Below are 14,265 nucleotides of genomic sequence, written 5' to 3'. Positions count from 1 at the left end.
CAACCCACCACACTGGGAAACCCAGGTTTGTCTGAGTCAAGGACGCCCAGCTGAGCATTACCAATGATGGGGCTGCTCAGAGGGCGTGAAGCTCTTCATGTTCTCTTTAAGCTCACATAACTATTTCAGGTATGTTAACACTCCTTTTTCCCCTCCCAACAAGGCATATTAATTTAAAGAGCCAAGAGGTGGTGTTTTCTAAGGAGATCAAAGATCTGATAGCTCTCCATCTGTGGAAGCAGCTCACAGCACCTGGTTTTCTGAGCTTGTTCCCTTTTCCACAGGGAAGATAAAGAGGTCTTTCAAATGCTGGGCTCCCAAAAATTGAACCCGTTCAACGTTTACTGCTGTTTTTGCAGTACTGGCAAAGACTGACACAAAACCCCCTTGCATTTTACTATCAATGTTCTCCTCCTTTCCATCCCCTCTCTGATTTCACTCTGCTCCTCTTCTCCCCTACATTGCCTCAGTTGCAGGACTCAGCTCAAACCTTCCAGCATGCAGCAGTAAGGGAGAACCTGCAGAAAAGCAAGGCATGCTGCTCCCATCACAATAAACCTGGCTGCTCTTCCCAAAAGGCAGCAAAAAGAACAGAGGCAAGAGAGTGGGGCAGCTCCACTGCCTGAACACGAGCCGAGCAACAAGATGCCTTCACATGCTGTAAGAAAGCTGTGAGCTGCCCTCCACCAATTACAGCATAAATTCAGTGTTCCCATCTGCAAACAAACCCTCTGCCTTCAGACTCTGCTCCCAGTCAGTGTCACAGTGAATTGTATCAGTTTCATTGAATCAAGAACAGTAATTGCAAGTTGCTGACAATAAGCCTCCTGCTGTGTACTTCACATTTGCTAGATATTTGCTTAAGAGAAGACAGAAATGTCTACCACAAGCTCCCTACGTCAACATGTATCCAAAATACCACCTACTGCCTGCAAACAAGACTAACATTCAATTGTATCACATACTGAAGACAAAGGAAATAAACACCCTCAAGCTCTCCGCTTGGAAGTCAGCTGTAAGGGATGCTGCTGCCTCACTTGTTGACCTCCCCTACATACAGCCCCCCCATAAGGCAAGCTCTGACCCTACAGCTGTAATTAACCAACTTACCCCCTTCAACCTTGTCTTCCCCAGGCCTCCATCCCCAGCAGATCTGCAGCATGCTCCATTTGCTATTTGGCTGTTTTTGCCTCTAAAGGAAACTTCTCCCTGCCAGCACGATCTCTCATCTGCTTGAGAGCATCATCGCTGCAACACAACAGCATACCTCGGAGCATTCCATTTAGTTGTTCTTCCTGACTAGCTGGCCTGGCAGCTATTTTGTGTGCCAACAGCTTCTGCCCCAGCCTAGAAAGGAAAAGGCCTCGGCTGCAGCTTCGAAGAGCCACTTTCTCTGCAGGTCAGACGCAGGAAGCTTTATGTTATTAATATATACAGAAAGACTGAGCTGGGTTTGGAGTGATGTGCTTCAGAGGCCACCCTGACTGTGCTAATCCTGCCCTACTGCATTTCTTCCTGCCCCGGAAATGATTAAGTTATGTCCAAGAAACACAATCAGCTGCAGGGTTGTTGATGTTTGTGGGTTTTCGTTGTCGGTTTCCTCTCATTGTTGGTTTTGGTTTTTGATTTTGAAATGGGGGAAGGAAGGGTTGGAAGCCCTACAGGCTTTGGGAAGGCTCTGATCTTCCAGCCCTGATGCGTATGAATACCCACGTGAAGCACAAAAGCATCCAGGTAAGTAATTTTCTGTGTCTTCAAGTGTCGGCAACTGCAAAAGAAGCTCTCAAACCTAACTCAGAACCCAGCCTGAAATATTCATTTAGCCACCCTTCCAGCCCTTTGGGAACACCCAGCCTTGAAACAGAATTTGAAGCTATTGCTCTTCAACAGGTATATAAGCTATGACTAACTCTCAGACCAAACAGATCAACGGAGTTCAATAAACTAATGTTTGTAAACACAGCCAATGTGTAAAGACCTCCAATAGCAGTGGATCTTTGCTGCTCCTCTTCTACCTAAAATTTAAGAACATCACGCTGCACCTTTCCTTCTTCATAGACATCTGCAGTTACAACCACAGGATCTGTCATTTGTTCTCTGCCAGCTCTCACAGATCTCTAATGGGTTTTCATGGCCCATTTGGCTGAATGTTTTAAACAGCTCTAGGGATGGTGTTTAGAGAATGCTGGCACTGAAGACAGGAAAATGAACCACACAGGCTTTGATTGATTTTGCCTATTTAAAAATGGATAGTTTAAATCCGAGAAATGTATTGGCTTGCAAACATTTTAAGAACACAAGTATCCTCTAGGGATTAAGAAGGATGTCTTGAAATGATTTTTGGAAAAAGGAACAATTCATGACATTCCTTCTGTCCACGTAAAAAGAAAAAAATAATAATTAAGAAGTCATAAATATGTGGCACCACAGCCTGCCTGTGCAATAACACTCACCCTGATGAATTCCCCTACTGCCCATAGGCCTCAGACCATGTAATTAAGCAGGAATTCTTTTACTGTCTTCTTTAGTTAGGTGCCTGCTCGACGGGAATGGACCAGGGCTGTATTTTGTTACAATAACCACACCACTGCTTCACAACTAAGGAGACAGTTACACACTGCCTGGATTTTAAAATGTAACCATTCCTGCCATTAAAAGGAAAGAACAGGAACAGAACTTTCTCTTAACTGATGGCACTTTGGGTAGGGAGCCCAGTAAGTCAGCTCTTTTCTCAGAGCAGTGATTTTATACGACACTGATGGATTACTGATGGATTACCTGTCCTCAAATCATATCTAGCAGGAACAAGAGGAAGAAGTACATAAACCTTCTTACCAGCATGTTTGAGGACAGCCCAGATACACGGACCAGCAGCTGGGAAACAGATGGAAATGGGATTTAACAGCTCAGTCACTACAGCAGTGCCCTACCTGCTGGTGTTGTCATCGTCGTCCGAGTCGATGAAGCTGCTGGATTCCAGCTCACTACTCATCATGGTAGAAGAGCTGTCGTAACCAGGAGGGTGCTCACGATGTCTGTCCAGTTTGGGATGGCCATTGATTCGAGGGACTATAGGAAGAAAAGAAATGGTGTATTACTGGGCGAAGAGGAAGAGGAAGGAAGAAACGGCGTACAATGAGTAGCACTGCTTCCACACTGTGACTTGCAGCCAACTTTGCAGGAGGATCCACATGCAGAAACCAAGCTCTTTACACAACCTGGCTTCATCCAACAGCTGGAAAACCCAGTGCCCTGGCCTGCCCATCTATCTTTTCCCTAACATTTCCACTTGCCTACGTATCAGTTCACAGGCAAGCTGTAAAGGAGATAAAGCCAGAAGCAGTAGGCATAAATGAGTACTCTAATAGTATTAGGAAAATGAATGCTGCCTCTCCTGCTGCAGTTGGCTCCTACCAGAACACCTCAGAACCGTGGCAGTGACCACGTCCCCACCCACACTGTGCCCACCAAGGGAAATCCCCACTGTGCACTATTGCTCCATCCAAGTCCCACAAAACAACCAAAGATACAAGAGCTTCCCACAAGTTGTTATTTTTCATGTGTACGAAATGAAAAAAGTCAGGCTCCTGCTGGGACACTGGAAAATTCCAGTCCTGAAGACTCAAGGATTATGAAAAACACATATACACGTATTTGTATGCTCTTCCTCCATGCTATGATCCCAAAAATTCCTGTACCCAAGAGCAGCCCACCTGCTGAGCAGCCTATGTTGAAGGACTGGGGAAACAGAACAAAAATTATTTGCACTGACTTTGCTGTTTTTCTCACACTGCTATCTCTGCAACACACTGCAATCACACCTGATAGATGAGCCACTCTCACATGAAATCTTGTTTCATGCATCTCAAACTCTCTCAAACCAGCTTTACCACCACGTTCTCCAACAGAGCAGCACAGCAGCACAGCTCGTTGAATTATTAATGGTATTAATAAATGGATAACCAGAGTAAATTAGAGCTTGCTTTCAGTGTCATTAACAGCAGTGAGCTTTAGCACTGCAACAGTCTCAGCATCCTGGTGTGGTGCTCCCATTCAGCACCTGGGATAATAAATTTAGAACAGAGTTACAGAATTATCCCAAGATTTCGACCTGAGACCTTTAGAAAGCCCAGGCTGACATGGCCTGGGCCCTTGGCCCCACCACCAGACCCTCCCACATCACTTTCACACTTAAGGAAGAAGGAAGCAGTGCTTCTTAACAACTCTCAGTGAAGTTTAAGCACCTCACAGCAAACACTACCTGGAAAGCATACCTCCACTCCTGGGAAAAATCACTGCTTCATGTTGAAGCCATCTTCTGTCCCCTGCTTTTCCTGCAGCCCGTGAGCAGCTCCAAAGGCCCCCATCTCCCCTGCCATCCCTCCTCGGGCAGCAGCAGCCCCGCTCTGCCCTGCAGCACCCACACTTCTCCACCCCATCACAGCCTGGGGCAGGCACTGAGGCAGCTCCTCCTTTTCCTAAGGTTTTTCTAATTAAGTGAGAACCGTTTGGGGTATGGGTAGGGAACCATTACCGCACCGAATACAAGCCACGATGGTAATGCCACTCACAAAGCACAGACATGTATTCCACCCTCAGTGTAACCCAGACTCTGCTCTGGTTCAATGCCTGTCCCACTAATAAGCAGGGACTTCCTGCCCCATTGACCCTCTGCTCCTGTTTCTTCATTAGGGGATGATGGAGCCCATTGAGACTGTCTGACAAAGGCTTTTCCATGTGTCACAGAGATTAGAATAAAGTATAGCCTCAGAGGTTAAAGTATGTCTTCCTTGGCTTTTATCAACAGCAGAGCTGGTCCTGCCTGAGGGACAAAGGCACATCAAAGTGCAAAATCAAACGGGACTTGAAAGCAGAAAGCAGCATCTGCTCCAAGAGGTTGTAAAGAGTACTCCGTAACCCTGCAAAGAATAAAGGTGAGAGTGGTTTGGGAAGAAGGCATAGCTGAGCTTCCATCCTCAGAATGTCCTGAGTCCAATTATTGACACGAAATTGTTACCTCCTTATTAACAAAGACTTGCAACTCCATCTATGCACTCACAGCTGCATGCAGAGGTTACAGTCGGTGCTGTTCTGTCCCACTGCAATCTTTTTGGAGCTGCAGTCCTTCACCACGCTATGGTAAAGCACACAGACACCTGTAGGGATGACTGCACACCTGGAACTGCTCTTTGCAAACATTTGGGGATCACAGTTATGCTCACCGCACCGCCAACTCCATGCTGAAGCTCCAGCATCCACACATGGCATCTGCAGATGTGCCAAGAAAGCAAGCAGTAGCTATAAAAAATCCTCCAGCGCCAAAGAAAACTTGTTTCTTAATTACCTCCCTAATTAGAACTTGCACAGTCCCGTTTCCCAAAGGGGACATGGAGTTTTGTTCCAGTCACCAAGGGGTCCCGAGAACATGTGCCAAGCAGACCTCCCACCTTCCTAATTAAGATCCTCACTCTACTTTCACTTCATAGGACTTTGTCAACTTTCCAAAGCAATGTGAACTTTTGTTGCTTTAAGAGAGAAAGTGGAGCTCTGACATCTTGACAGCTCAGCCCTTTTGCACTAATTTTATTTGAAGCTAATGCCAACGATTGTTTTCCTACTAATTGATGTGAAAGGTGTTCAGGAAGAGACATATGCCCAACTTGGACAAAAGCCCCTTTGGATAAAAAGCCTCTCCAAAAAAAAATAATAATAAAAAAATCACTTCTCTGCACGTGCAGCCTCCACAGTTTTACCACCATTATGTCTTAAAATACATACATCTAGAAATGCACACACACACACACAAAGGTAACCTGGGGAGCTGAGCAGTGAGGAGGGGAGAACTCAGTGCAATCCAGTGGCAAACTCAAAAGGAAGCTCTTGCCATGCACTGAAAACTGGTTTCTAAACATCAGGCTGACAGGATGGATTATTCTGCACAGCTCACAACAGAATTCTGCTCCTCTGCTTGCACTGCTTTCAGGTGATTTTTATTTTACTACATGTGCAGCAGATCTTCATTGTGCTTCCCCTTTCTCTTCCCTGCCCCGTGGGTTCTCCAAGTCTGAACAGGAATCTCATCCTCTTGAATTTAATTGCACTGTGGTCAGGGATCAGTGCAGCAAGTTCCCCTGACCTGCACAGGTTCAAGTTCAAAGTGCCCACACCTCAGCAGATCCCAAATGGCTCAGCAGCACCTTTTCTCACCTTCTTCACCTTGTTTGAAACAAAGTCTATAATAAACTATTGAATTCTTCTTGGGAAACAATTCTTCTTTGTGCAATAGCCAGGGATAGCCTCGTGGTTAGGGTGGGTAACTCTTTGTCATTCACTTCACACCAACGATGAGCTCCACCAGTTGCAAATACTACGTGGTATGTGTTATTGTATGCCTCAGTGAGCTGACAGCACTGCACACACATCTTGGCTACTTGCATGACTAATACCTGTGAAACAACCTGTGGGCAACGCAGGGCTCCAGTGAGGAACACACATCCTGCCTCTCTGTGAATTACTAGAGCTGTAATTTTGGTATTAAACAAGCCTCTGCAGGACAAGATGAAACAGCCTAACAGCGTTTCCTTCTTTTTGTAAGAGAAGAGGATTTACCACTCCTTTCCAGTGCCCCCAAAACTGACTGTGAACCAGGAGTCACGACCCTGCTGCCCCCTCCCCATCCCATCCCCCTTCTTCTATGACTCTTCCCCCATTTAATATCCATTTAACTAATATCTCTCAGCTTGCTCTCCTGAAGCTGAAGCCAGTTTCAGCTGAAATAATACAGGCTCATTTACTGAAGCCAAAGGCAGCTTGCAACACGTGCTCTGGCCACATGAAGCAAGCCAGGAAGGGAGGGACACATACAAAGGATAACACGCACTTAAGACAGGCAGACAAATGTGAAGATGGTATTTTTAGCTCTTCGGTGCACAACCCTCAGGGCTTAATGTTGCCATACAGTAAATGAGCAAAGAAGAGACACAGCAGGAATGAAGGGCACTCAGCAATGTCAAGTGTAACTCAGCACCTTAAAGCATTAAGCCTCTAATGAAAAGAAAACCCATACAGAGAGCTTGTAATACACAAGAAATTATCTGGCAGCCTAAGTAAACACAGCCAATACCCCTCAGGTAAACTGGCACAATCTGATTCTACAAGGGAATTGCATTTCGTGGAAGCTTTGACATATTTTCCCTGTTAAGATTCCAGGCTTGAACTGAGCACAACACGTAGGAATCATAATGTGCTGGAGGTCAAGACAACAACATCTCTGCACAGGGACACTTTGTTGAGCAGCTTTCTTTACAACCTAATGAGTTACAGGAGTAGCCCTAAGAGATCAGAGCGTAAAAGAACATAACCAGAAATCATACAAAGGACCTGGCATTTTCAGCCAGTAGTTTGACAAAAAAGGAGGCAGACAACTTAGGGAGAATCCCAGCACTCGCCTTCTCTTCTTCTTGAATGCAACATGAAGCAGAGCAAAAGCAAGGGGTAGAGGGAATTAAAAATGAGACCAAGAAGTCTGCCTGCCTATGCTTCCCTTTCATCAGGCTCACAAAGCTTCTAAGAAGAGGAGGAGGAAACAACAAAGGAGGCAGGCAATAAACTAATGTGAAAAACAAATCACCTTTCAACATTCTTCCAGTACCGAGATTTTTTCACACTTATTAAAAGATTCTCCCTGTTTCTGTGATTTCCCACAGGGATCTGCAAGCAATATCATGCAAAGACAGCTCTCTGCTCCACCCACTGAGTAATTTTCATTCACTCTGAGTCACTTACAAATTGGAAAGGTAAAATGAACAGAAGACACCTGCTTTTAACACACAGTATATGTGACTTCTGCTTTGCTAATACTTCACTGGGTGGAGCTGTGAACAAAGCCTGTGATGGCACCTCCTGGGTCCAACTATTCCATATTCTGGACCATTTTAGACTCAATGGGTGGCATCTATTAATTCTTAATTAGGCCTGGAAACTCTTGTCTGGCAACAAATGAAAAAACAAGCTCACTTTGATGTACAGACTAGAGGCAAGAGATTATGTTCTGTAGTTTATATGTGTGCTGCAGTTATACCAGCATGCAAGACTACTGCTGGTCCAAGCCGGGAGAAATCAGCAGAAATCATTTAAAAGATCTGGCTCAGACCTTGCAATGCTAAAATACTAAGGCTTTCCAACTGTCTACACTGCAAACTCCCAACGCTTCATACAGATAATGTGCTCTTCCTTCAAGTGAGCAAAGTTGAACAAGGCAACCTAGCCATGATGGCACTCAGTGCTGGCTACATCATTATCCTCTCCCAGGCTGTCTTCTAATACTACAGAAATCCTGTATATCATCCAAAAGTATCTCCCTGCCACTTTGCTGTAGGTTACCCAGAACTCCTCAAAAACGCTGAGCTTCAAAGTGTTTCAAAGCAATTACCAAATTCCTCTATTAAAGTAATAACAGTCCCTCGAAGATCACAGGAATGCAGACACACTCTTCTCCAGTGCTCATGCAAAACTAGTTGTTGCTGTGAAATAACAACAGAAGAATCTTTTATTTTCTAAAAGAGAAAGGGGAAATATGATCCACTCACCATCCTCGTGCCCTTCTCTATTCCTCCGCCGATGTCTGTCTCGACGGTGGCTGATAACTGACTCTGTTCCTGTTTCATTGTCCAGTCCATCCCGACTGCTGGCAGCATTTGGGCTGTTAGAAAACACATAAGGAAGAAACAGTGGAGTCAGTTTTTCTTCTTTTTTTTTTTAAATAATAAAAACAGTTGCATTTGTGAGCCATTTGGTTTAGAATCCAGAAAACTACTACACAGATTTGGCAGCTGCAGAGCTAGCTCTTCCAGACTGCTCTGCTCACCTTAGAGCTACCTGAAGAGTGAAAAGACAGTTCAACAGCCATGCCCTGAGACACAGGAAAGGAATCATTTTAGATTATGATCCAAGATACATACAGACGCACGCATGAGCTCCTCCTCTAAAACCAGCACAGCACATGCTCTACCAGGGGCTTATTCTCAAGGATGTACTCAGACAAGGAAGCAAACTGCCCTTCCCACAGTTTCTCCAAATGTATATAAACCAAACTGTGTTTTGGCATGCTTCCTCAAGTGCTTGTTCCTCTCCAGATAGGCTTGTTTCCCTGACAACAACCTGAGCTGCACATGCAGCATGCTGTCAGCCAAAGGGGCAGAAGCTGTATTTCACTGCAGCCACCTGTAAAGCAAAGTGCTGACCTTAAAGGCTGAAGTCCTGCAAGTCACAGCAAAGCTTGAAATAATTAAGTGCACGTCTGCAAAACACTCAGACAGACCCCAGGTCCTTTCCTCATCTTCTCAACCGTCCAAAAGCTACACAGCTATGCCAGTGCAGCACAGCACTTCATCTAATGAGTCCCTGTGAAGGGCCATTATGAGCAAGCAAGCTTAGGGCAAAAAGCAGAAAGATCCTGATGACCACCTCAGCGGCCACATTTCTTCCATTATGCTCTTGTGAAGGCTCTACTGAGAGCCAGCTTCTTGTTCCTACAACTAATTAATCAGAACAAAAGGTTTCAAAGAGGCAGCAGAGAATTCTGCCCTGTGGCTTAGGGCCACTTTCTGGGACCAATCTAAACAAACAACTCCAGCTCCTTCTTCTTGAACTTCAAGCACTGAGAAAGGGCCATTTCTCAATTCACATAAACCACACTGCTTTTTTTCCTTCTAATTCCAGCAGACATGTCTGCAAACCAAGAGCAGTAGCTGTAGTGCAGCACCCTGAATACATAAGTGCACCTCTTTGCAACCATCTGTTCCAAGCTCACTGCTGAGGAAAGAGATCCGTCACTGAAGAAGAGTTGGTTGGAGCAAAGGGGATGATGGAGATGCTCTTTTCTCTCCAACTGATGGTGAACCTGGGCATCTTCTCAGCTGCACAGTCTGATGGACAGGCACCCATTGCTGTGCATCAGTGGGACCTTGAGCAAACAGCTGGCACAAACAAGCACATCTGTGTGGTTCCACTTAAGAGGGCTGCTGAAAGCTTTCTACAACTGCACACCCACACACTCTCTCAGCACAAATGAAATGTACTGACATGCCCACCACACCAATTAGGAAACAGCCTCTTATTCAAGAAAATATCTGAATGCACTGGCAAAGCCCTAACGAAGCTACCAACGTGTAAGCATGTATTTAAGTGCTGACACAACTACGTCTGCATTGCTCAGGCCAGCCCAATACAACTGAAATGGGGGGTAACACTTTTCTAAGGCAGCATCTTCTGCCTTCGTCACACACAAAGAAGGGCACAGAGCTCTGCCAGCCCTGCGAGGCACCCAGACATCTCAGCAGCACCATCTCGTGACTACTGCTATTACTACTCAGTCCTAAGCCTTTTCCAGGCTAAACTAGCTTATAAAAGGTGTTTGACAGCAGAATTAAATGCACGGGAGGAACCTCGCAGCTGGCCTGTTTCCTCTCCCATTGCTGAGCAAATCCAATTTCCAGCACACGTACCCAAGGGCTGTGAGCAAATGTCAGCAAGGAAGAGCAGAGGTCACTCATGCACTGACCCAGGAGCAGCCTCACCCATTCAGGTGGACGTGGATTTGGCAATCAGTGAGCTGAAGCAGTAGAGCATGAAATGCAGGCTGAGCTTCAGCACCTTCAGCAGGGAGGGAGAAAGGAAATTTTCTTTGGATTGAAATCAGTGATGGAGCAAAATATCAATATTGTCAGACAGCTTAGTTGAGATTATCGCTTCACTGCTGATAATTATCTCTTTCTCTCGGAAGGTATTGCTTGCTTGTCTGCTCCATCCATTTCTTGTATTCTCTGTAGACCAGGAAACATTTTTGTTTGCACAATTACACAATGCCCAGCCTGGCTGGGGCTTCTTGGATAAATAAGGCCTCTATCAGCAGTGCAGAAGGAAGACAGAAGATGACAGATCTCTGTTAGTTTTAATAGCATCAATAAAGCATGAGGGATTTAGGAGTTGAGAAGATAAGACAAGGCCACAGAAAGGGACGTGATAGATGAGCATACAGAGATACTGAAGTTAGGGCTGTGCAAGTCACAGGATTGCAGTAATCATCTCTTAGAAGGAAATATTCAAAGACACAGTGTGCAGAAACAGCACCAAGCACCACTGCAGAATCATCCAACCAAAATCTGAAGATCTGTTATTTCAAAGAAGGATAAGGATAAGAACTACAGTTTACAATTCAAGCTCTGGAAGCCACGCTTTATAATTAGAGTTGGGCAATTCAACTTATTTCACTTATCCAAGAGAAACAAACTATTCCCAAATACAGCAAACTATCACTTGGAATCTTTAAGCCTAGAATGGATGTTGTTGTTTTCTTAAATGAAATGCAAACAGCTAAAGAGAAGGAAGGGCTTCATGCCAAGTAACCAAGTGAGACATTCTGACACAGGCAGGATTTTTGGGACACCAGAGTGCAGCAGGTGCACGAGCAGATCAAAGACTTAATCAGTCTGAATACGTACAGTTATCAGCAACATGGTTCCACAAAACACAGTCTTGTGCCTACCTTGCAATGGAATTACTTCTTGGAAAAGAATCTTGCAGTTATTACATTTAGGTATAGGGCAGGAAGACAAAGAACTACTTATGCTTGCAAGCCATGTGACTGGATTCATACTAACCTTCCCTGGTCAACACAAAGCAATTCACGGACGCACGAGGGCAGTAAAATCCTTGCAAAAATCACAGTGTCAGGGAGGGTTGGTATTTCTTAAGATTTCTTGTCCCCTCTAGAACACATCTGTCTGTAAAAGGCTTATGCAGAACACCCAGGGCTCTTCCAGGCAACAGATATTGCAGACAACAGAGGAAACGTGACAACAGGCACATCAAGGCTGGGTTTCCCTTTCAGAACACACGAATCACTGGCTTCCTAGCCCATCCTGCTGGCTATTTGTTCATGTCAGCAATTCAGAGCACAACACAAGGTGCCAGTCAAGAGCAGAAAACGAAACAACTGTTAACCCCCTGCATCCAAGGGCTGCTTGACACTGCAGTCCCTGCAGCAAAAAGGGCCTCAAAAGAGAGCATCAACACTCACAGATGTGATGAGCAGGAGAAACTCTGCCAAACTGCAGACATGAGAGGCCCTGACAGTTCAGTTTAGTTAGCAAATGACACTTTTCACGCCTTAAGACAGATGGGGCAGATTTCCCATACATACAGAAAAAGGACTTCTGGACTTTAACACCAAACGTACAACAGATGCACGAAAGGCTTGGAGAATACCACCATCTGGTTATCCAGAGAGAAAAGAAAAAGCAGAGTATTCTGGCAGCTAGTGCAGGAGAAGGCAGGAACACAGGCTCCAGCTCTGCTGTGGGTGCTCCAACACAGCTCTAGCCCTCGTGAAAGCCTGTCTGCCAATCGCTCCCGTTCACTGTGCAGCAACTGGAGTGAATTTACAGCTTCTTGATTTACAGTTCAAAGTTTCAATGCACAGACACCACGTTTATAATAATGGAAAGTGATAAAATTCACCACTTCAACTCTTCAAAGTTTAGCATTTTTGATATAAGCAATGTTCAAGAGCACGACAGTTCCAGCCTTCTTTAGTTCTAACAAGCATATTGCTTTTTAACAATACCAACAAATAGCCAGCTTGCAGCAGCAGGGAGAAATGTGTGGAACAGACACAAAGGAACCACGTTTTTGGTTTAAAGAAGTAATATAAGGCCAACTTGCTCTTACTGGAACGACGGAGGCCGGGAGTCTCCAATGCCACCTGTCCTCTCGATGGGGGGTGGAAGGTCTGCGTGGCTCTCGGTGCACTGTGAGCCTGTGTCAGAATGGGAGCCTTCAGCCAGGACCAGCTGTCAAGAGAAAGAAGAGAATTAAACATATCTGCACAGGTTCCTCCACTCTGACACGTGTTTGGTCACTGTTCTGCTACACACTCTATGAATACCTATGAGAGACAAGAAGAGAGGAAGTGCTCAGTGTCTGCTTGCACAAATTCCTGCCAATCCTTCATAAAATCATATTACATTCAACCTCAACGTGAAAACACTATCAGCCAGGATACCCAAAGCTCCTGTGAGCACCACAGAAGGCTGTAAATTCTCCCCATAAAGACCAGTGCTGGAAATATAATTTCTATTTCCTACCGACACCCTCAGTTGCTACGAGGGAGGCTGTGGAATAATGAGTCAAGAGATGGACATGTCACAGTAGACACTTTCTATACTCAATCTTGCTTGCAGTAAATTCAGGACAGAAAGACCGCCTCCATCCAGCATGCCTGTTTGGTTCATCTATCAAATATTAGTTCTAGAACAACCAAGTTCTTATTTTTCTCCACTAACAAAGGGAATGCTCCTTAGATTGTTTAGGATCCTATGAGCTTCAGGATAAACTTTCCTTTGGCATGCTATGGAAGGAATAAAATGCTCCAATATTGTACCATTTGGAACAGAGAAGATGTGCTATGGGACACATAAACTTCTCCCTGTGCTTCCATGAGAACTCAAATGATTCTATGATTCAATCAAACACATATGTGGAAGCTCACTTGTAAGTCTAAATGATGCTTTTTGATTTGACTTGCTCCTCACCATTTTGGAAGGAGCAAACTCACACTGCTGTAGGGAGAAATGGTGCAGTGGATGTGGTGGTGGTGGGCTGATGGTTGGACTGGATGACCTTAGAGATCTTTTCCGACCTTAACGACTCTATGATTCTATGATTAGGAAATAAAGCAGTGCGAACCCCAGCCTCACAGCCAGGATCCAGCCCTGATAAATGGATTTCGCCCATCACACTTCCCTTGCAGCTCTGAGTGTCAGCAGCATTTTATTCCACTTCTTTGCTTACACTGTGCTGCTGCTGCTCAGGCTGTGCAACAGCTGCTGGGCTGCACCCCAAAGGACTGCATCTCAATGGGAAACGTGGATGACTTCTGTGTGCTTCACATGGAGGAAGTTAATAAAGCAGTGTGGAACTAATTGCAACTGTTGATTCAGTTCATTCCGTCGCACTGAGAGCTGAGCCAATGCCATCCCACCACAGCACTTGTAGGAAAGCAGCCTGACTCTGAAATGCAAACAAAGCTGATGCTCCCAAGCAGTGCCAACAAACCAGGGAGCTCAGTGTCAGGTTCCTCTCGTCACTGCCTACCACCGTGCTGCAGTGAGTCCTTGAACACACTGCTTCACCTCTCTCCATCTCCCTTTTTCTCCTCCACGCCATATTTGCTTATGCTTTTAGCTTAATTATGGAGAAGGCTGC

General features: G+C 45.2%; 1 protein-coding gene across 2 annotated transcripts in view; it reads right to left on the bottom strand.

Moving 5' to 3' along the window:
- Positions 1-14,265, bottom strand: part of DVL1 (dishevelled segment polarity protein 1) — a 54,351-nt gene that overhangs the window by 15,464 nt on the left and 24,622 nt on the right. For both annotated transcript variants that reach the window (XM_010722795.3, XM_031556653.1), the window contains exons 3-5: positions 12,730-12,851; positions 8,589-8,701; positions 2,931-3,069 (exon numbers count right to left, since the gene is read on the bottom strand). In XM_010722795.3, the coding sequence (XP_010721097.1) occupies positions 2,931-3,069; positions 8,589-8,701; positions 12,730-12,851 (374 nt within the window). The remainder of the gene's footprint in view (positions 1-2,930; positions 3,070-8,588; positions 8,702-12,729; positions 12,852-14,265) is intronic.

Source organism: Meleagris gallopavo, chromosome 23 (genome assembly GCF_000146605.3).
Source record: "Meleagris gallopavo isolate NT-WF06-2002-E0010 breed Aviagen turkey brand Nicholas breeding stock chromosome 23, Turkey_5.1, whole genome shotgun sequence".
Classification (NCBI taxonomy): Eukaryota; Metazoa; Chordata; class Aves; order Galliformes; family Phasianidae; genus Meleagris; species Meleagris gallopavo.
The sequence above is the reverse complement of the archived record's forward strand: the minus strand, read 5'-3'. Positions and strand labels throughout refer to the sequence as shown.